At 44.0% G+C, this 22,909-nt stretch overlaps 1 protein-coding gene across 2 annotated transcripts in view; it reads right to left on the reverse strand.

Annotated features, from left to right (window-relative positions):
• SLC30A5 (solute carrier family 30 member 5) overlaps positions 1–22,909 on the reverse strand; it is a 121,124-nt gene that overhangs the window by 49,174 nt on the left and 49,041 nt on the right. For both annotated transcript variants that reach the window (XM_033929860.1, XM_033929869.1), the window contains 4 exons: positions 19,836–19,912; positions 18,005–18,175; positions 7,815–8,103; positions 186–394 (listed from right to left, as the gene is read on the reverse strand). In XM_033929860.1, coding sequence (XP_033785751.1) covers positions 186–394; positions 7,815–8,103; positions 18,005–18,175; positions 19,836–19,912 — 746 coding nt within the window. The remainder of the gene's footprint in view (positions 1–185; positions 395–7,814; positions 8,104–18,004; positions 18,176–19,835; positions 19,913–22,909) is intronic.

A 22,909-nucleotide genomic window follows, 5' to 3' on the forward strand; every position in this document is an offset into this window, starting at 1 on the left:
CTAATTCCAACTAAACATGTGGACAGTTTGAAAATTGCTCCCATATCGTTATATAGAGCATATTTTACTAAACTTATTTCCCCTATAAATAGAGAATGAGAGAAAAATCTCAGTAAATAAAATCTGTACGTGAGAACTGAACTTTAAGAATACTATAACCTTAATACTGAAATATTACTACTTACCAAATTTAGACATAGAAAGTAGAAAATATGCCTAGAGTCAGACTCTTCGAGGATCTGTTTTAGGGATTCTTTAATAAATCTTGGTAAGGAAGGAGAGTTCCGCTGCAGAGCATCTCCCATAAAGTTATATAGAGGTGTGCCTTCAGGGGAATACCCCACTAAGGTTCCCTTATGGCCTCTTCTAGAGCTAGAAGATAAGATATTGGCAGCTGAACAGGAAAGGAGAGAAAAAAAGAGAGGAATTATTTCATGTCTCTTTCATCATAAAGAAGGCAATGATAAAAAGCCATTTCCACAGGTAAAACAGTGTTTTATCTATGGAACTAAGCACTTATAAAATTGTGTTTCTTATGTGTGTGTACAGCCTGTAAACACATAGCTTTATTTGTACTGAGTGGAGGCATTCTTGGGGTCCAATTTCAATTTCTGCATACATTTTTGGAAAATATGCATATGTGCATAAAATAAATTAGAAAATTTGTGCATGGTAAAGAGCAAGTGTAAATTAGACACATAAATTCACAGAGACAATTTTCAAAATGGAAGTACACGCATACTTACATTAAGAAAATTCATTTATACATACACAGTTAAAACTGTGTACTTATGTATATACACAATAACTCCCAAATTCTAGCCTGGAATAAGATGTTAGTGTAGCCTCATTACTAAGTGGGGAAAGGAATGGGGGAGTTGGGTTGAGAGTATTATTCGATTGTTAACAAGAAGTTATCTAAAGTTGGGAGTTTGGGCATGGTCAGGTTTGCAACATTGTAGCTCTAAATATGTTTGATCTGTGGACTTCCTTTGGGGGTAGGGGCATACATAAACAGAAGTGACTGCTAACTGCAGGTCTGTCATTTGTTGATACAGATCAGTATATAACAGAAACAACTATGTACTAGTTATGTATTCAGTACTAAAGATATTTGAACATTACTTCCAAAAGCTGTAAACAAACAATAAAAGGTGACTTTCAGACCCTATCTACATCTATATGCAATTCTCATTTCTTAAGCAAGCATATTGCTGAGTGCATTAATGGCACTGAAAAGCATAGTTTCACTAATTCATACTTACAATGAAGCCATAGTTTAATGGACTGAAAAAAAAATATCAAACAAATACAAAGGGGTCAATATTCAAAGTTAATTAACCAGCCAGAAATGGCTTCTTACCGGTTAAATTGCCAGTTTGTGCCGCTGAAAATGACAGGTTTGTGTCAAGCTCAAAAATGGCTATTGGGGGAGCATTCCAGGGGTGGAGTTAGCACTTTTTAAAGTATCAATACTTAGCATAACGTTGACTGTGCAGGATAGATCTGTATTAATCTGGCTTCAGTTTAACAATGGGTATATTGATGTTCTAATGCTCACTGCAGTGTTTATGATGCTCCCTTTTCCTAGGAGCACCCTTGCTTTGTGACTCAGGGATTATTACTGAAAATATTTTTTTACAGAGAGGAGGGGGTATTAAAAAAGGAGGGGTGTGTTAAAAAAATGATTGCATTTTATTGTTGGTTTAAAAAAACCAAGACTTAAAAAAATAATCAAAACATTCTGAAATAATTGCTGCTTTTTATGGGGACAGAGTCTTATACACGGGCATCAATACCTCTTTTTTCCTACTGCCCTATGCACCCAAACAATCCTTCTAGCTGTCACCTTTTCAACCTGTTTGGCCACCTTAAGTTCATCACATACTATCATACCCAAGTTCCGCTCCCTCTTTCATGACTAAACCTTCTTCACTTCCTAAACTGTACCATTCCCTTGGGTTTTGCAGCCTGGACAAATCACTTAACACTCCATTGCTTCAGGTACATTAGTCAGATCGTGAGACCACCGGGATAGACAGTGAGAAATGCTTGAGTACCTGAATTTAAACCACTATAAGCGGTGTATAAATACTATAAATAAAAAAAATAAATGCATGACCTTGCATTTCTTAGCATTAAATCTTAGCTGCCAAAATTTGAACAATTCCTCAAGCTTCACTAGGTCCTTCCTCATCCTCATGTTATCCACACCATTGCAGATTTTTGGTATTATTCACAGAGGCAAAGCTTACCAGACAGCCCTTCAAAAAAAACACAGGCCCAAGAGCCAAACCTAGAGGCATGCCACTGGTAACATCCTTTCCTCAGAGTGTAAAATTTTATATATAAGCTGATGACATTTCTATTTTAATCCCTCTAAATAATTTTACCACTGAAATTTTAAACCAGATATCTTCTATTATGACTCAGAAAGAACAGTGGAAAATTAATTTCAAACTGAAACTCAATACGGAAAAGACCAAACTTTTCTTGGCTAGTCCCAACAACAAAATAAAACTCATTGCTTCATCTTAATGGTCATGACTACCCGATTATTAAATCTATCAAAATTCTGGGAGTCACACTAGCCCGACATTTAACACTAGCAGAACACACGAACTTAGTGTTACAAAAATGCTTTTTTACATTGTGGAAATTAAGAACCATAAAAAAATATTTTGATCCTTTATCGTTCAGACAATTGGTGCAGGCATTAGTTTTATCTATTTCAGACTATTGTAACATCATCTATTTAGGAGCACCCAAAAAAATTCTAAGGAAATTAAGGATAATTCAGAATACAAGTGTTCGATTAATTTTTGGTTTAAAATAGAATGACCATATTAGTCCATATTATCGTTTACTTCATTGGCTGCCTTTGGAGGCAAGAGTATTATTCAAATTTTCCTGTATCTGCTTTAAGCTGATATCGTGATTGTCTCCAGCTTACCTTTTTCCTCATTTTGTGTTGCATAGACCATCAAGAGAAACTAGAAATTTCTACTTATTTGCTTATCCAAAAATTAATGGGTGTAGATATAAGACCTTCTTAGATAGAACCCTAGCATTTCAAGCTGGTAGGCAACAATCTTGGTTAAAACATAAGCACTGCCTCTGCTGGGTCAGACCAGAGGTCCATCATGCCCAGCTATGTTATCCTATTGCTGTTTTTGGAAATTAATTAAGACCACTTTGTTCAATAAGTTTATTACTTAGTGAGTTTTATTATTGAAATTCTATTTTATAAATATTTGTATTTTTTACTGTATTATTGTATTTTGCTGATTGTCCAGCTCTTTTTAGTGTAAGCCGCCTAGAACTTTTGGTTATGGCGGTATAAAAGAATAAATTTATTATTATCTCCATTGAGCACTACTCTCTGTTGCCTTTCACTCAACCATTCTTGACTCAATCCATCACTTTGGGGCCCATCCCGAGGACACTCAGTTTAACACTGTCAAAAGCTTTGCTAAAATCTAAATATACCACATCTAGCGTTCTTCCTCTATCCAATTCTCTGGTCACCCAGTCAAAGAAATTGATCAGATTTGTCTGACAAGACCTGCTTCTAGTGAATCCATGTTGCCTGGATTCCAGAAACTTTATTATTCTCTGTTTTAAAAGGGATCTCTTCGCAGCCTCCAACATAGGTTCCACCTATGGAGAGCTGGGACTCAAACCAAGGATAGACAGTTCTCCAAAAACTCCCTTTACACATATACAGAAACTCCAGTACTAGATACATTATGTTCAGGAGATGAAAAATAATGAATCACTGGGGCAGGCTGAGGAAATCAAACACTATCTGCCTCTTTTACAAAGCCACACTAGCGGCTGCCGCGTGGCAACAGCCCCGAAGCCCTTTAAATCTCTATGGGCTTCGGGGCCGATAGCGCAGGGCAGCCGCTAACGCAGCTTTGTAAACGAGGCCCTAAGAGTCTTATGTTCTACATGAAAAATGACCTCATAACTCTGACTTCAACGCAAAATTGCAAATGTTAACTGATTGGATGAGTGAGCACAATTTAATTTAATTTTTTTTTCAAATTCTTTATTCATTTTTCCATCTTACATCAAGTACACAATATTACATCAGTTAAAACTTGTATACACAATTTAATTTTAAATGTTGAAAAATCTGCTATGGGCTCTGCAACTTTGTCTAGCATTGCCAGTCAAATGCTGCCTCTCCTTCAAATGATTAGTATGCTGGGAGTGTGTTGCGACAATGATTTAAGCTTTAAAACTCAGATTAGTCATGTTAAATCTTGGTTTTATTATTTATGCTTATTATGACAGTTAAAACCAATATTAACTGGAGGAAATCTTATAAAACTTATTCTTTTATTACTAGTATATATGATTATTTTAACTCTCTTAGGATCCAGCAAGGTTAGTCTGCAGTATTTACAGCTTGTGTAGAATACAGCCACTAGGCTCATTAGTGAAGATGAGAGTTGATCACAATACTCCAGTTCTGCACCATCTGCCTTGGTTAACAATTTCTAAACATATTGATTTTAAGTTACTATGTCTTGATTCTAAGGCCTTACATTTGAATCAACCTGAATATTTGTTGAAAATTTTTTTTATGACATATGTCCCTGCAAGACCACTGCATTCTTCTCAAAAACATTTGCTCCAACTACCTAGCTTACAGGAAGTAAGACTATTTGGTTTAGGGAAGAATGTGGTTCAATCAGTATACAGTGGTACCTTGGATTACGAGCATAATCCGTTCCAGGAGCATGCTCGTAATCCAAAATGCTCCTTTATCAAAGCGAGTTTCCCCATAGGAAATAATGGAAACTCGCTTTGATGTGTTCCCCCCTCCCCCGAGAACCGGCATTGCTCCCCTCGAAGGCCCCCCCTGCGATCCGGCCCCCCCCTGCCTCAAACCGGCACCCCCCCGACACGATTGGGCACCCCCCCGCCACGATCCGACCCCCCCCCCCCCGACTGGGCACCCCCCCAACACGATCCGACATCCCCCCCCCGACACAATTGGGCACCCCCCCCCCCGCCGCTTCTTACCCTCATCTGGGCACTCTTGAAAATCGGTCTCCTCGTCTGCAGGGCTGCGAGTTCACGTTCACGTTCAGAACGTGAACTCGCAGGCCTTGAGCATGCTCAGATGCTCAAGGCCCAGCAGACGAGAAGGCCGATTTTCAAGAGTGCCCAGATGAGGGTAAGAAGCGGCGGGGGGGTGCCCAATTGTGTCGGGGGGGGGGGGTCGGATCGTGGCGGGGGGTGCCCAATCGTGTCGGGGGGGTCGTATCGCGGGGGGGGGGGCAGGGCGGATTGCGGGGGAGGGGTGCTCGTAAATCGAGCTATGCTCGGTTTCCGAGGCACCGATTTGGCAAATGTTTTGCTCGTCTTGCAAAACACTCGCAAACCGGTGCACTTGTAAACCGAGGTACCACTGTATTAGTAAATTATAATTGTTATTGCTACTGTATGGATATTGTTATGTAAATTGTAATTTTGTACTCCACCTAATACTTATGTAAATGGCGGTATATCAAATCAAATAAATCCAATCCAATCCTTTAAGATGGCCTTCCTCTTATTTATTGCCAGCTTCAGTCCTCCTCCAGTTGTCCTGCAGGAACACCTAAGGTGCTTGAAGGGGCACTCCCATTAAGTTGCACAATTATGGCATGCTCCTGCAGTCAAGTGGAGCTTTGAATGGGCACATATGGTGGCTTTCTTACACACACATCACGCAGAATTACTCCAACAGCCAGCGTACACTCCTTTCTCTTAGGCAACTCTGATCTTCCCTCAATCAACCTTAAGATGCATTGCACCTAGAACACCTTCCTAGAGCCTGCCCTTCCCATTTGGGGTCTCCTCCAGGCTTTCCACCCATGCCTGAACTTGTTTGACAACAACCCTAGGCTGCACAGTGCCTGCTGCTCTCAATTTGCCCCAAAATCTTCCCATGACTGCTTGCAGAGCTATTGTCTGCCCCTCATCTTTGAGCCTCTGCAAAGGAACGTGACTTCTGCTCCAGGTGGAATCTGAGTAGTCTTCCTTCTCATCAGTCTTTATTTCCTGCTTCCATCTACAAGCAGCCTGACCTCCTCTTAAAAGAAGGAAAGGGCAGCAGGAGTCTGTCCAAAGGCACTGAAAGGTGATGGAAAACAAGGATCCAAATTGAATCAGGTTTTGCATACCAAGGCCAGAAACCTGGTGTCAACCAAATCCAATCTCTCTCTTAGACCCTGAAGCTGTCTGGTCTCTATCTCATGATCCCATATTGTATGGTTCCTGCTAGTCTACCATCTGCTAGTGAGAGAAATACAAAAATGTCTGAGGGCTGCAAAGGACTCTAGACAGTTGTATCATCAAATCCTTTGTTTTCTGTGTCCATCTGTGGGGTAGAACAGTGTTTTTCAACTGCTGTTCCGCGGCACACTAGTGTGCCGCGAGATGTTGCCTGGTGTGCCGTACGGTCAGGGCCGCCATCAGGGCAGTATCACCAGTCTAGGGAGAGGGGCGGTCCGCCCCACGTGGTCAGGAGAGAGCTGGACGGGGGACCCGCAGAGTTCAATACATCTCGAGCCGCGAGGCTCGTCTTCTGTTCCTGCCTGCCCTGCAGCTAACATATAGCCGATCGCAAGCGTTCCCCGATGTCAGCGCTGACGTCGGAGGGAGGGCTTAAGCAAAGCCTGCCCTCCGACATCAGCGCTGACGTCGGAGAATACTTCCGTTTGGCTATTTGTGCGCGGCAGGGCAGGCAGGAAGCAGAAGACAAGCCTCGTGGCTTGAGCTTCGTTTTGCTGAGAAAGTTGCAAAGATGGGCTGGGAGGCAAACACGGAACACAAAAGGGGGGAGGGAGTGCGTTTTGGACACAAGGCATGAACTTGGGAGAGAGGAAGGGAGGGAAAGAGATGCTGAGGTGGGGGAGGGAATGGGTTTTTGGACACAGAAGGCATGGACTTGGGAGAGAGGAAGGGAGGGAGAGATGCTGAGGTGGGGGAGGGAATGCGTTTTTGGACACAGAAGAAATGGACTTGGGAGAGAGGAAGGGAGGGAAAGAGATGCTGAGGTGGGGGAGGGAATGCGTTTTTGGACACAGAAGAAATGGACTTGGGAGAGAGGAAGGGAGGGAAAGAGATGCTGAGGTGGGGGAGGGAATGCGTTTTTGGACACAGAAGAAATGGACTTGGGAGAGAGGAAGGGAGGGAAAGAGATGCTGAGGTGGGGGAGGGAATGAGTGTTTGGACACAGAAGGCATGGACTTTGGAGAGAGGAAGAGAGGGAAAGAGATGATTGTGTACACGGGGAATAGAAGAAAGGAGAATTTTTGGTCATAGGGAGGGAGTGAGGTACAGATAGTGGCATACCAGGGTGGGGGGGGCGGTCTGCCCCACCCCGGGTTTACGTCCCAAGGGGGTGCACAGCTGGCCACCCTCCAGTGTTGTCCCTAGGCCGGCAAACTGCGGCCACTTGAGTGCCACCACCGCCAACGGTGTTGTTGGCGGTGGCAGCATTATAAAATACTTTCTTTGTGTTTATTTGATTCCTATTCAAGAGAATTACTTTATATATAGTCAATATAGGCACAGAGTTAAATTTTTTAACATTTTCTAATGGTGGTGTGCCTCGTGATTTTTTTCATGAAACAAGTGTGCCTTTGCCCAAAAAAGGTTGAAAAATACTGGGGTAGAAAAGCATAATCCTATCTGTATGGACTGGTCTGCAGAGAAGATAAGGAGCTCCACAATTGTGTTTGCTCTAAGATTTCTTCCAGCATTGCACTCTCTTTTTAGACTAAAAGACATGACATAGGTAAAAGGCTTACACATGATGAAGAAAAGTGCACTCACGACCACTCCTCCAGAAAGCACATGCTCTGTTCTTTCCTGCGGTGCTGGTTTGTTCATAGATCGAAGTTGCTCAGTAATTGGATGTGTCCAGAAGTGCCCGAGAAGAAGAGCGCTAATAGGAACCAGAAATGAGGTATAGCGGGCAGACGTGGAGACTTCCATTTTGACTGAACATACTGACTCAATGTAGAAATCCAGGATCATGATGGAGAATATAACCATAGTGAAAGGTAAAATGAGAGCCGACCAGGATTCCACTTTATTCTGCCCAAAAACAGGAACAAAGAAAAACTGATGGCTAACAAAGACATGGTAAATAACAAAAGATAGCATTTTGTTGTAAACATGCAAATAGTCTGATTTAAAAAATGGTCCGATTCAAAGTTGTATAGAACTATAGGTTTATTCTGCTTTCTAAATCAGCCAAGCACATTTGAATTTTTTTTGTGGTCTGAGAGTTTTCTCCTAGTCCTTTGAACTCAACTGAAGGCCATCTTGGTTAGGCTTGAACACCAAAACCTTTCATAAACATATACCAAAGGATTTTTCTCCTATTTTTTTTCTCCTTTCCCAGTTATGAGCAGTAACTGGGGACTCCCACTCTACCAGAATATCAATGCTGCTTCCATGTCATCCTCAGTCTTGGTTAACCCAAGCAGAGACCTGACCTGGGAATCAAGCTGGATGGTCCTTAGTAATGGGAATAATTTTTAGACTGCTGTTCCAATTTTAGCTTAAGGCAGGCTACAACAATTTTTAAGCTGTGATAACGTCTGCCAAAAGAATTTACAATCTAAGTGGGTACATGAAGCAATGGAAGAAAAAGTGACTAGCCCAAGTTCATGAGGTTTATCAGTGGGAGAAGCAGGATTTGAACCCTAGTACCCAGACTAGTATTCTAACCACTAGGCTACTTCTATCCTTTTTCTTACGATAAGCAGGCAGAGGACAACAATGCTAAAAATTATTTTGCTACTTAAAAATATATAGGCATGCAACACTTATGCAAATCAGTTCTGAAGTCCTCAAACTCAAATTCTGTCTTGTCAAAACTAGCACGCTAAGGAAAAAGGAAAAAAGTTAATCTTCTGTGCTATTTTCCCTTTGAACACAGATCGCTTAGTGTACTTTTCAGGTTTGTTTGATTTTTTTTGGCATGGATTCCTTTCATTCCAGTATGGCACTACAATGAGCTGATACAGAAACAAAGGGTGTAATTCTATTAGGAACCACCTACGTTTTAGGCAACAAGCAGATAAACAGCAGTATTCTAGTCATTTAATATTACTACTACTTGTCACTTATACAGCGCTGAAAGATATATGCAGCACTGTACATTTTGACATTTAATATATGGTTCCTGCCCATAAGAGCTTACAATCTAACTTGGACAGACAGACATGACACATAGGGTTGGGGATGCAGAACCCAAGGAGAGAGGAGTTAGGATTCAAAAGCACTTTCAAAGAGGTGGGCTTTTAATTGGGCCCTGAGCACTGACGAAGCCTGCCGTAGGGATTCGGGCAGCTTGTTCCGAGCATATGGCGCAGCAGGGTAGAAGGAACGGAATCTGGAGTTGGCAGTTGAAGAGAAGGACACAGATGGGAGGGACTTACCAGCTGAGCGGAGCTCATGGGGGGTGGGGTGGGGGCACATGGGGAGATAAACAAAGAGAAATAGTGAGGGGCAGCTGAATGAGTGCATTTGTAGGTCAGTAAGAGGAGTGTGAATTGTATTTGGAAATGGATGAGAAACCAATGAAGTGATTTTAGGAGAGGAGTAACATGAGTATAGTGGCTCCCCTGGAATATAAGTCAAGTAGCTGAATTCTGGATAGACTGGAGGGGAGCAAGATGGCTAAGCGGAAGGCCATCAAATTCAGGCGCATTTGTTAGAACCAGATTGTGCACAGAGACTGGAATGCTACTATAGTGGCTAGGCCCCTGCCTATATAACTGCAAACAGAGTTTGGTTAAGAGCCTCCTGCAATCCATACTTCAGAAAATACTTTACAGCATAAACTTTTGTCTGAATCTGACAAGACCAGAACATGGAGACCGTATCTGGCGAAGGACGTAAGAAGACTTGAAGCGGTCCAGAGGAGGGCGACGAAAATGATAGGAGGCTTGCGCCAGAAGACGTATGAGGAGAGACTGGAAGCCCTGAATATGTATACCCTAGAGGAAAGGAGGGACAGGGGAGATACGATTCAGACGTTCAAATACTTGAAGGGTATTACCGTAGAACAAAATCTTTTCCAGAGAAAGGAAAATGTTAAAACCAGAGGACATAATTTGAGGTTGAGGGGTGGTAGATTCAAAGGCAATGTTAGGAAATTCTACTTTACGGAGAGGGTGGTGGATGCCTGGAATGTGCTCCCGAGAGAGGTGGTGGAGAGTAAAACTGTGACTGAGTTCAAAGAAGCGTGAGATGAACATGGAGGATCTAGAATCAGAATATAATATTAAATATTGAACTAAGGCCAGTACTGGGCAGACTTGCACGGTCTGTGTCTGTATATGGCCATTTGGGGGAGGATGGGCTGGAGAGGGCTTCAATGGCTGGGAGGGTTTAGATGGGATGGAGTAGGTTTTAACGGAGATTTCGGCAGTTGGAACCCAAGCACAATACCAGGTACAGCTTTGGATTCTTGCCCAGAAATAGCTAAGAAGAAAAAATTTAAATTGAATCAGGTTGGGCAGACTGGATGGACCATTCGGGTCTTTATCAGCCATCATCTACTATGTTACTATGTGGCAAATGACTTTTACAAATGGTAAATGATCTCTTATAAAAATAAATGGAAAAGTGCACATACTGATTTGACATCTACTTTGCTGCTGGACATGTATATGATGAGGCACACAAGTAAATGCATACATTATTGAATACTATAATTCAAACAGTTCTAGCAAACACCTAGGCACAGGTGTTTACACCAACTATAGGGCTAGTGTAAGTGACTGTGCTCTATAAATAAGCAACTTTTGGCCAGTTGCACTAGTATTCTATAAAGGAAGGTAGGCTCCCTGTTACTGTGTCTGGTTTGAAAGATATGACATGATGCAGAGTTTTAAAAAAGTGAACTCTTATGCACACATACATGCTGTGAACATGAATATGAATACTTTACAAGGTAGTTTGTGCTAAGAACAGAATCCCTTTATAACAGTGCTGTTAAAGAAGATGATCTGTTACAAATTTCTTCTCCTCAAACTACAATAGTTCAAATGTTCAACCATCACGATTTCAAGAAGTGCAAGAGAGACTATTCTTCTGTCACAAATACTGGATGTTTGAAAAACAACAAAGCAGCAAGTCCAGCATTATAAAAAATATAGTTGCATAAGTTGTCATCAAATGTGGTTTTATACGGCAGTCAAAATTATCCATATTGCTTGATCCCATTCCAGGAATCATCAAGTGTCAACTTATGACATTTATAAGACTAGATGCTTTTAAAATGAACCTCAATGAATTAAAATAACAAAGCGTTTATGTGTAAATCAACATCCTTTCAAAATGATAAAAGTGTTCACTTATGTTTAGCAAAAAGCATTTATCAATGTGAATACAAATATCCCTCAAATGATACTGGCATTTGGCTTGGCTTCACTGGGACTCTTACAATGGAGACACAGAGGAAAACCTATGTGCAATATATCAGTCAAAAGCCTATCTCGGTGGCTCATGTTACAGGAGCAAACATCATATCAAATGGAAATCAACACATCTGACTTACACCATCACTTCACATTAGTGATGGTGTAAGTGATCATCATTCACTCATATATTGCAGCTAGCAATAGCTCTTATATGTTTAAATCAGTGAAAAAACACAACTTTTATCTGCCTTCACCTCTTCAATACTATCAATCTCTCACATGTTCAAAGTAATACAACAGTGATTCTTAAACCTGTCCAGGGGTCCCCCAGCCAGTTGGGTTTTCAAGATTTCCCTAACGAATATGCATGAGGCAGATTTGCATGCCTGTCACCTCTATTATATGCACATCTGCCCCATGCATATTCATTAGGTTCACGGAAGTTTCGCCCCCCACATTTCGCCCCCAGCAATTCGCCCCCGCACATTTCGCCCCCCGGATGTTTCGCCCCCACACATTTCGCCCCCGCACATTTCGCCCCCCGGATGTTTCGCCCCCACACATTTCGCCCCCGCACATTTCGCCCCTGAGTGTCAGACTATTCCTCTCGCAGGCGATTTCTTTGCCGACACGACGGCAGGCTACAAATTCAAAGTGCACAGCTGGCTGTTCTCACTGCCTCTAACGCCGGCCCTGCAGCTCCGGACTCTCCCCCCCCCCCCCGATCACTATTATTTTAAATGTTATGGCAGCCACGGCGCTGTATCCATCGGAGGAGACTTCTAACCTCGGCCATGAAGTTGCTGTTGCAGGAAGAGTTCCGGGGCAGGCCGAGGTTAGAAGTCTCCTCCGATGGATACAGCGCCGTGGCTGCCATAACATTTAAAATAATAGTGATCGGGGGGGGGGGGAAGAGCAGGTGTGGGGAAGTCCGGAGCTGCAGGGCCGACATTAGAGGGAGTAAGAGCTGATGGTGCCACAGGGTCCCGCGTTGGGGGGGGGGAGGGAGGAAGAAAGAAGATGGGGGTCATAGATCGGGGGGGGGGGGAAGAGCAGGTGTGGGGAAGTCCGGAGCTGCAGGGCCGGCGTTAGAGGGAGTAAGAGCTGATGGTGCCACAGGGTCCCGCGTGGGGGGGGGAGGGAGGAAGAAAGAAGATGGGGGTCATAGATCGGAGGGGGGGGGGGGGAAGAGCAGGTGTGGGGAAGTCCGGAGCTGCAGGGCCGGCGTTAGAGGGAGTAAGAGCTGATGGTGCCACAGGGTCCCGCGTTGGGGGGGGGAGGGAGGAAGAAAGAAGATGGGGGTCATAATCCAACGCTACCTCGGCCTGAGGTGTGGGGAAGTCCGGAGCTGCAGGGCCGGCGTTAGAGGGAGTAAGAGCTGATGGTGCCACAGGGTCCCGCGTTGGGGGGGGGAGGGAGGAAGAAAGAAGATGGGGGTCATAATCCAACGCTACCTCGGCCTGCCCCAGAACTCTTCCTGCAGCCACCACCCGCCTAGGCAGGAACATGAAGTTGCTGTTGCAGGAAGAGTTCCGGGGCAGGCCGAGGTTAGAAGTCTCCTCCGATGGATACAGCGCCGCGGCTGCCATAACATTTAAAATAATAGTGATCGGGGGGGGGGGGGGAAGAGCAGGTGTGGGGAAGTCCGGAGCTGCAGGGCCGGCGTTAGAGGGAGTAAGAGCTGATGGTGCCACAGGGTCCCGCGTTGGGGGGGGGGAGGGAGGAAGAAAGAAGATGGGGGCCATAATCCAACGCTCAGGGGCGAAATGTGCGGGGGCGAAATGTGTGGGGGCAAAACATCCGGGGGGCGAAATGTGTGGGGGCGAAATGTGTCTGGGGGCGAAATGTGGGGGGCGAAATGTGAGGGGCGAATTGCTGGGGGCGAAATGTGGGGGGCAAACCTTCCGGATCCCTATTCATTAGGGGTATCTTGAAAACATGAATGGCTGGGGGTCCCTCAGGACAGGTTTAAGGACTACTGTAATGCAATCACAGTTCCAGTTCTATTAAATAAAAACATGGCCATTCAAGATCGAATTTCAGCCCAAGAGAATCGTGTTCAATTTTCAAGTTTGATAGTTTTACCACTCATCAGAAAACTATGTAGAGGATTTATGAGTACATAAAATCTATGATTATAAAATACATAAAGAGAAAACAGTTACCTATAATCATATTGCAGCAACTTGCAGTCATAGTCACCACCTTAAATAGCTGGAAATAACTATTCAGGCTGATGTTTATGTTCTGTACAGTGTGACACTAATGGAGCCTCCATCTGGATATTATAGATGTCACGCCTATGTTCAATCATGCATGCCTGACTTGTTCCTTTAGTCTTTTATTGGTCCAGTGGTTGAATCAGTGTTAATTTGCACTTTATATTTGTATCAGATGTGGCATCTATTTCCTTTTTAGATATCATTTGTAGACATGATGACCATTTTTCTGCTCCTGTTTTCATTAAAATGCACCAGAACAGAAAATACTCTTCTTCATTTTGCTAGCTATCATCCTCAGAATTTAAAGATGAATCTACATGTAAGCCAAATTTTCTGCCTTTGCTGGTTTGCTCATCTGTTGAATTAAAGAAAACATAAATTCAAGCTTGTGTTATGATCCAACTATTTATTCTTTCACAAAGGTTATCTTTATAGCTATGTTAAATCAACATTCAAGAGAGCTCTTTTGGCCAATCATGAACTTTTATAGGTTTCATGAACTGTAGGATGTATGTTTTATCTTTTATTAATGAGGTATAAAAAAGTATTTAACAATATTGGCACATTTTACAACACGAGGTCATTTTTGATTATGTTCTTTTGTTTTCATTTAACAGGCAACTCAAACTTTGGGACCTTATAGCATTCCTATCCATCATTAATATCACAAAAGTTGTTGGGTAAAATCCCACTGTTTTGATTCTTCGTATGCTGTGTATGCACTATTTGTCCCCTGGTTTGTTCCAGGTTATAGAACATTTTCATTTACCTGTGATTGTACTTCTAACCTGGCTATGATATGCCCATGAAATTGATATATATTGGCAAGTCTAAAAGAATGATTTGGTCATGGATGACTGAAAAGAGGAGCTGCATCCATAATAAACGGGTAGATGCTGCTTTAGTGTCATATTGTACTGAACATAAAAATTGATTTGAACTGTTGGAAGACTGTGATTATTATTTCCATCTACTCAAGGAGGTGATGGATTGCAAGTTGATCCAACATAAACAGGGATGGATTTTTCAATTATGAACAGTCTCTCCTCACTGGTGAACCCTTAACCTTCAAGGGTAACTTTTTATTATTAATTGTACACTGGATCTGGGAAGTGTGAGTGGGTTACTTTGCTTGTGTGACTGTTTGATAAAATTGAAGAAGTAAGGGAAGGCAATTGTGGTCTAAGTTGTGAGATCTTAGTAATCACAGTAAACTGATGGTGCGATTTAGCTGCGATGGAATCCATTTGATGATGTTTGTTCCAGCAGCATGGTCCCCTGAAGCAGGCTTCTGGCTCAATCAATGCGGTTTTTTCAGATGTTATGTTGTTTTTCATCTGACCCTCCAGGAGGTAAGCAGGGCACTGGTGTCAACTGAAGGACATTTGAAGACACATTAGTGGATACCTTTTTGTGTTCAAATCACATTTATTAAGATTTAGACAAGAATCAGACAGTTTTGTTATACTAGATCTATCAAGTGTTTTTTATTTGATAAACTATATACTATTATTTAACAGATATAAACAACTGGACTTACAGATATGACCCAACATTTTTGTTGTACAGGAGATGAAGGGTGAGGCTGAGATATCGGTTCTTCATGACCCAGAAGATGGAGTGTGGGCTCTCTCAAGGATCCTTACTCTCTTGTTTAATAACTTTTTACATATAGAGAGGGAATCAAAGTATAAAACAACTAAGAAGAGCAGAAGGGGCTTTCAAGTCCTGAGTAGTCAAACTTCCATTAACTGAAGGACCTGACACGGTCCTTGTTTCAATATCAGGGTCATTCAATGTAATCCATACAAAGAACAATTAAAAGATAGCCAAACAGATAACACCAAATACTGACTCACTCAACAATCAGTATCCAATGTCCAGCAAGAGTGAAGTTATACCTGCGTATTGGAGTAGAGAATGACACGGGGAAAAAAATCTGTCTCTGTCACCGCCCCGTCTCCGGCCCACTGTCCCCTTCACCGCCCCGTCCCCGCCATTCCATTCACCGCACTGTCACTGCTATCCCCTTCACTGCCCCGTCACTGCCATCCCATTCACCGCCCCGTCACCGTCCCCGCAGCATCCATATAAGCCTTAGTACTGCAATATTTAGCTTATTCCTTTCTTATAAATCAAAGTTCTGGCTGCTGAACTAAAGAAAGATGTTCAGCTGGCAGGGTTTTGTTTATAAATTTTTATCAACACAACTAATATACTACTTTATCCTAAAACAAAAAATAAATAGAATTTTATTTTCTACCTTTGTTATCTGGTTTCTGCTTTCCACATCTTCTCATTCAATTCCTTCCATCCACTGTGTGTCTTCTCTCTGCGTCTTCCATTTGCTGTTACTGTGCCTCTCCCTTCACCCCCCCTCCCCAATTGGTCTAGCACCCATCTTCTTCCCTCCGCTCCCCCATAGTCTAGCATCTGTCTTCTTCCCTTCCAGCATCTTCTCATTCTGTCTTCCACATTTCCCTTCAGGGTCTGTTCCTCTCTACCTCTTTCAATGTCTGTTCTATTCCTTTCTACCACCACCCTTCCCTCCCTCCTTCACCATCTGTTCCTTTCTACAACCCTTCAGCTCCTCTTGCGTGGCTTATCTATCTACCTCCCTCCCTCTTATTTTCGTGGCACATTACAATGTAATTTGTGCAAACCGCTGGAGCCTGCAAGCTCAGTCCCTGTCCCATCCTCACAAACCATCTCACTTCTGTGTTCCTATTTTCCCCATTTCTAATATCTCCCCTATGTATCTGGCATTGCCCCCCTCCTGTGTCCATATACCATCCCCTTGGCATGTCCCCTTTATGTTTCTGTCCCTATGCCCCATGCACATTTCCCCTCTTTCTGTTACCTTCCTGGGTCCAGATTTCCCCTATCTTCCTCTTCCATACCAGTGTGTCTCTTCTTTTCAACCCCATCTAGCTTCTCCCTCTTTCTTCTCCCCCCCCCTGCTTCCAGCATCTGGCTCACCTGCCTGTCCTCCCCTTTCTTTCCTGCTGTGGGTTTCTTTCTTTCCCTCTTCATCCCTTTGGTCCAGAATCTTTTTCCATTTCACCCCTGCTTCCTAGTGTGAGTCGGGAACACGCGCGATCCAGCAGCTCCCACCCGCCCGATCGCAGCGTTTAGCCAGCTCCCTCCCTCCACCTCACCTTATATGCTGTTTGCCGGCTTTCTTTTTCCCGAGCCGCACGCGTTCAAAAATCTGCGGCTGCGCGAGTTGATCAATCTTCTCCTCTCCTGCAACTTCCTGTTTCCAGTTGCGTCAGAGGAGAAGATTGATCAACTCGCGCAGCCATGCATGCGCGGCTTTTTGAACGCTTGCAGCTCGGGATAAAGAAAGCCGGCAAACAGCATAAAAGGTGAGGTGGAGGGAGGGAGCTGGCTAAGCGCTGCGATCGGGCAGGTGGGGGCTGCTGGACCGCGCGATCCTTGATGCCTCACTGCGGAGACAAGACCATTCACTGCTCCACAGGCGGTGAATAGCCTTGTCCCCGTCCCCACAGCGACTACTATTTTTCTTTCCCCGTTTCGGCGGGTTACCCGCGGCTAGCCACGGGTAACAACCACCATGTCATTCTCTATATTGGAGAAACTTCACTTTTGCTGTACCTTGGATACTGATTGTTGAGCAAGTGATTACAAAGAGTGATAAATGTGCCAGTTTAAGGCTATTGTTTGTTAAACATCATTGGCTACCCACACAAGAAAAATCTATTAAACACTGCTCGAATTTGCTTCTCACATAGTGTGTCAAAATCTGATGGGAAAAATGAATTCGTATATGCTAGGAAGGGATCCATAGTCGTCAGGGAGCAATTTTGGAAATCTCTACAGTGAGGTCATCTAACAATTCTGTTTATATTTCAGGGCTTTTCCATAGTTGTGCTCATCCATGAAATAGTTTTCCACTGTAGATACGCCTTGAAATGAACTTACTGGCTTTCAGGAAGAAGGTCAAAGCCTTCTTGTTTCCTTATCTATAAAGGGTTAGACAACTGGCCTCTTTTAGTATTTGTTTGTCCTTGTTTGATTCATCTCTTAGAAGTACAGATTATGTTGATGAGTTCAATTATTTTTGTTTTTATAATTGTAAACCAGTTTAGTTGAATCTAAATTGGGGAAGAAGTTTATACATTTTTCTTTAAATAAATTCATACATATGTGAACACTGTTTTTCACTTGGGAAGAATGTCAGGCTCCACTGACCAGTCATGTGTGCATTCGGGGAAAACTGTTTCAAACTGCATTTCTTGAAAACGTTCACAGTTTTAAAACCAGAGTAAAATTACTGTCGGCATACCGAGCAGCCTATGCTTGACAAGCTGTTACCTCAGTGGTTACAGAAAGCACGATGACCCAAGGGCACAGGATGATGACAGAAACAATATGAGAAAGAGCTTGAAGACGCTTGGCTCCACCAATGTCTAGAGAAAGTTTTCTGGAGGCCGTGTGGAAACCAGCATTGCAGCACAGGGTCAGCACAAGCAGAAGTACACCACCCTATAAGCAAGAGGAAAAAGCAGATGCCTCATTAGCAGAGAATCTGATTTGTTTCCAAAACCATCGGCTCCCTCATGTGCAACACAGAAAGCTAGGCACATAAAGCAGCAAGTCTGCAATTAATTTCCCACTATGGTGTGACTGCTGTTTTAGTCAACTTAGACATACAGGAATAAAAGGTAAAAAAAACCAGCTATAGGCAATAGTATTTTATTGGACCAAATAGCTTGTTTGTGACTAGTGTTCGACAGCCATCTTTCATCAGCTTATTGCAAAATGCTTTGGTGAGTTTTACACTTGCATGATGAAGGGAGTATACCTTTGAAAAACAAGTTTAAAAAGTACTGAATTTAGTGCAATAAAAAGTTATTGTCTACAACTGTTTGTGGACCTTATCCACTAATACCAAAAAATATTTTGTGGGGTTTTTTAAAATTCTTTATTCATTTTTACATTTTACAAGTGCTTCAGTAAATAACATTTGAACTTATGCTATATCACTTGATTATCTATCATTATCAATTTAAATTAGTAATATTAAAACCCTCCCTCCCTCCCAACCCTACTATTACATACGTGAGTACATATATCATATATATATATTATCATTTCTATTGATCCAAACCTTTAATATAAGATTAAAATTCCCTCCCCCCACTTTGCAATTGTACCAATAAGGGAAAAATGATATTTACTCATTACAATATTTTATTAATGGTCCGCAAACCTCCTGAAATTTATTAAAATTTCCTTTCTGTGTGGCTAACGTTCTTTCCATCTTGGATATATGACAGTGAATTCCACCAGAAACTGTAATTTAATCTACTCCAGTTTTTCCAATTAAATGTAATCTGTTGAATGGCGACTCCTGTCATAATAAGTAATAGCTTATTATTTTTTGCAGAAATTTGACTTTTCTTCCTCATTGACATACCAAATAATATAGTATCATATGATAAAGCCACCGGATTTTCTAATAAAACAATTTATTTGGCCCCCTAACGATTTCCAAAAAGCCAAAATAAATAGACAATAGAATAATAAATGATTTGAAGTCCCTGCTTCGAAATGACAATGCCAACATCTATTAGACTTAGAGCCATATAATTTTTGTAAATGAACAGGGGTCCAGAGTGCTCTATGTAACAGAAAAACCCAAGTTTGTTTCATAGATGCCGACATTGTACAACTCATCCTCCAAGACCAAATTCGTGGCCATTGAGACGCAGTAATTTGATGCTTAATCTCAATGCTCCAAATGTCCTGAAGACCCGCCTTTGGTTTTTTATTCATAACAAAAACAAAAAATATTTTGTGAAGTGACATGCTGCAATGCACAGAAACATTTGTTACACTACAGTCTTTAATAATAATACAATTAATGGATTATAGTCTCTAAGGATGAGCTAACTGCAGCCACATTTGCCAGACTTTAGAATGCCCTAGGGATGATTAGGGAGTCTGATCTGGCAGCTTCTAAGAATATGTTTTTCTATGGGCACATATCACATAAAACAAACCTTTATGAATTTCCAGGAACTTAGATTTAAACAATGATTTGATACATATCTTCCAAACTATGCTCACATTTCCTGGATTATAAGTATTTAGCTTCATCCTTTTTCATATAACAGCTTCCAAATGGCAAGAAGAGTTTTACCTTGTGGTCTGCGACTCCCAGGAAAGAGATGGCTGTGTACAAGAAGTGGGTGAGAGCACTGTCATGATGTCCCTCCGCTAAGAAGGTTCATGAGTTAAGGATGATATAGCAACTGTAACATTGTAACTGTAATGATGGCAGATAAATTGGTTACTTACCAATAACAGATGTTATCTGAGGACAGCAGGCATATATTCTCACGTGTGGGTGACGTCATCCACGGAGCCCAGTACAGACAGTGAAAAAGTGAACTGTCACTAAGAATTTTCAAAGTCTTGAGACTGCTCGTAACCTGCATGCGCTGGTGCCTTCCCGCCTGATGTCGGCTCACAGGACCATCAGTTCAGTAAAAAAGCTAAGAAACCTCCAAAAGGAGAAATTAGGTTCTTACCTGCTAATTTACTTTCTTTTAGCTTCTCCAGACCAGTAGAGGTTAACTTTACGATTGGGTATATATCTAATCATGACCAGCAGGTGGAGACTGAAAACAAAACTTTGGGACAGTATATCCTAGCCCCTCCTCTCTATTTCCCTCAGTCTGCCGAATAGCCAAGCAGAACCAAGAACTGGAAAAACAACAGAGAGAAAAAACAATACTCCGAAAGGAGTAACAAATAACATACCCAAAAATGCTGTTGGAAAATGCAGAGGAGAAATTCCCGAAGGAAGAAGGTCCCCACAGCTCGCCAGCTAAGCCAGCCGAGCCACAGCCGCTGTTCTTCAATTCTCCCCGGCCCTAGAAAAATACTAGAACCCGCAGCAAAAACCAAAAACTGCCCGCGCAACAGCCCCAACAACAACAACAACAGACAGGGTGGGGACCTCTACTGGTCTGGAGAAGCTAAAAGAAAGTAAATTAGCAGGTAAGAACCTAATTTCTCCTTCTTTAGCACTCTCCAGACCAGTAGAGGTTAACTTTACGATTGGGACGTACCAAAGCAGTCCCTCTCACGGGCGGGACCCCCGAAGGGCCGATACCAGAACACGCTCACCGAACACCGCGTCCCGACGCGCCTGAACATCTACCCGATAATGCCGAACAAATGAATGCAAGGAGGACCAAACCGCAGCCTTACAAATATCCACCGGAGGCACGAGCGACGACTCAGCCCAAGAAGCCGCCTGACCCCTAGTGGAATGAGCCTTGAGAAACTCCGGAACCGGCTTCTGACTCAGAAGATAAGCGGAAGCAATCATCTCCTTGATCCAGCGCGCAATAGTAGCCTTAGAAGCGCCAGCCCCCCGACGAGGCCCCGCCAGAAGCACAAAGAGATGATCGGAGCTCCGAAAATCCCGGGTCCGCTGCACATAAGCATGGAGGACCCGACCGACATCCAACTTGCGCAGCTGACGTTGCTCAGAAGAACCCTCCCGACTACCCAAGACCGGGAGGACCACCGATTGATTGACATGAAAAGGAGAAACTACCTTCGGCAGAAAGGAAGGAACAGGCCGCAAAACAACCCGCTCCTTCGAAAACTCCAGGAAGGGAGCCCTACAAGAGAAAGCCTGTAGCTCCGACACCCGTCTAGCGGAAGTAATGGCCACCAAAAAGACCGACTTCAGCGTAAGGTCCTTTAACGAACAGCCATCCAACGGCTCGAAAGGAGGGCGCACTAGAACAGAGAGAACCAGATTGAAATCCCAAGAGGGAATCGAGGGCCTTATGGGAGGCCTGAGCAACTTGGCCGCCCTAAGAAAGCGAATCACATCAGGAATGGCTGACAAACGCTGACCTGTCACCAGCCCCCGAAAAGCCGACAGGGCCGCCAGATGAACCCGAAGAGAAGACCAGGCCAGGCCCCTATCCAGGCCATCCTGCAAAAACTCTAGAATGTTAGGCAGAGAAGCGCGAAAGGAGACCACTCCCCGCGCTCGGCACCATTCCTCAAAAAGACGCCAAACCCGTACATAAGCCCGAGAGGTAGAAAGCCTCCGGGACCCCAAAAGTGTAGAGATCACCTTGTCGGAATATCCCTTCTTACTCAGGCGGCCCCTTTCAAGAGCCAAGCCGTAAGACAAAAGGGAGACGGGTCGAACATGGGAATGGGACCCTGCGTCAGAAGATCGCACTCGAGAGGCAGAGGAAGAGGATCCGCCACCAGATGCCTCACCAGATCCGCATACCACGGACGACGAGGCCAATCCGGAGCCACCAAGACCACCAGCCCCGGATGGCGAACAATGCGAAGCAGTACTCTGCCCACTAATGGCCAAGGAGGGAACACATACAACAGCCCCTCCGTTGGCCACGGTTGGACCAGAGCATCCAGACCCTCGGCCAGACCGTCCCTGCGACGACTGAAGAAGCGGGGTACTTTGGCGTTGCCACTTGTAGCCATCAGATCCATCAGGGGCTGCCCCCAAGCACGCACTAGCAACTGAAACGCCTCGGCGCCGAGACACCACTCTCCCGGATCCAAGAAGTGACGACTGAGGAAGTCCGCCTGAACGTTTTCTACCCCGGCAATGTGAGAGGCCGAGAGGTCCAGAAGATGCGACTCCGCCCAAACCATGAGCCGAGCCGCCTCCTGCGCCACCAGAGTGCTCTTGGTGCCCCCCTGACGATTGACATAAGCCACCGCCGTAGCATTGTCCGACAGGACTCTGACCGACTTGCCCAACAAAAGGGAGTGGAAAGCCAACAGCGCCAGCCGGACCGCCCTGGTCTCCAACACGTTGATCGACCAGGAGGCCTCCTCCGTGGACCAGGTTCCCTGAGCTGAGTGACCCAGGCACTGGGCCCCCCAACCCAGGAGACTCGCATCCGTAAGGAGCACCGTCCACTGCGGAAGATCCAGACCCACCCCCTGAACTAGGTGAGGGGTCCGGAGCCACCAACGTAGACTGCAGCGCGCCAAGCCTCGCAGGGGAACCGGGACATCCATCCCGTGCCTCTGGGGAGACCACCTCCGGAGCAGAGCATACTGGAGAGGACGCATGTGGGCCCGCGCCCACCTCACCACGTCCAGGGACGCCGCCATCGACCCCAGGACCTGGAGGAAATCTCGCGCCCGAGGACACCGGGACGCCAAAAGCAGGCGAATCTGAGACTGCAATTTGCTCACCCGGGC

This window comes from Geotrypetes seraphini, chromosome 1 (genome assembly GCF_902459505.1).
Source record: "Geotrypetes seraphini chromosome 1, aGeoSer1.1, whole genome shotgun sequence".
NCBI classification, from domain to species: Eukaryota; Metazoa; Chordata; class Amphibia; order Gymnophiona; family Dermophiidae; genus Geotrypetes; species Geotrypetes seraphini.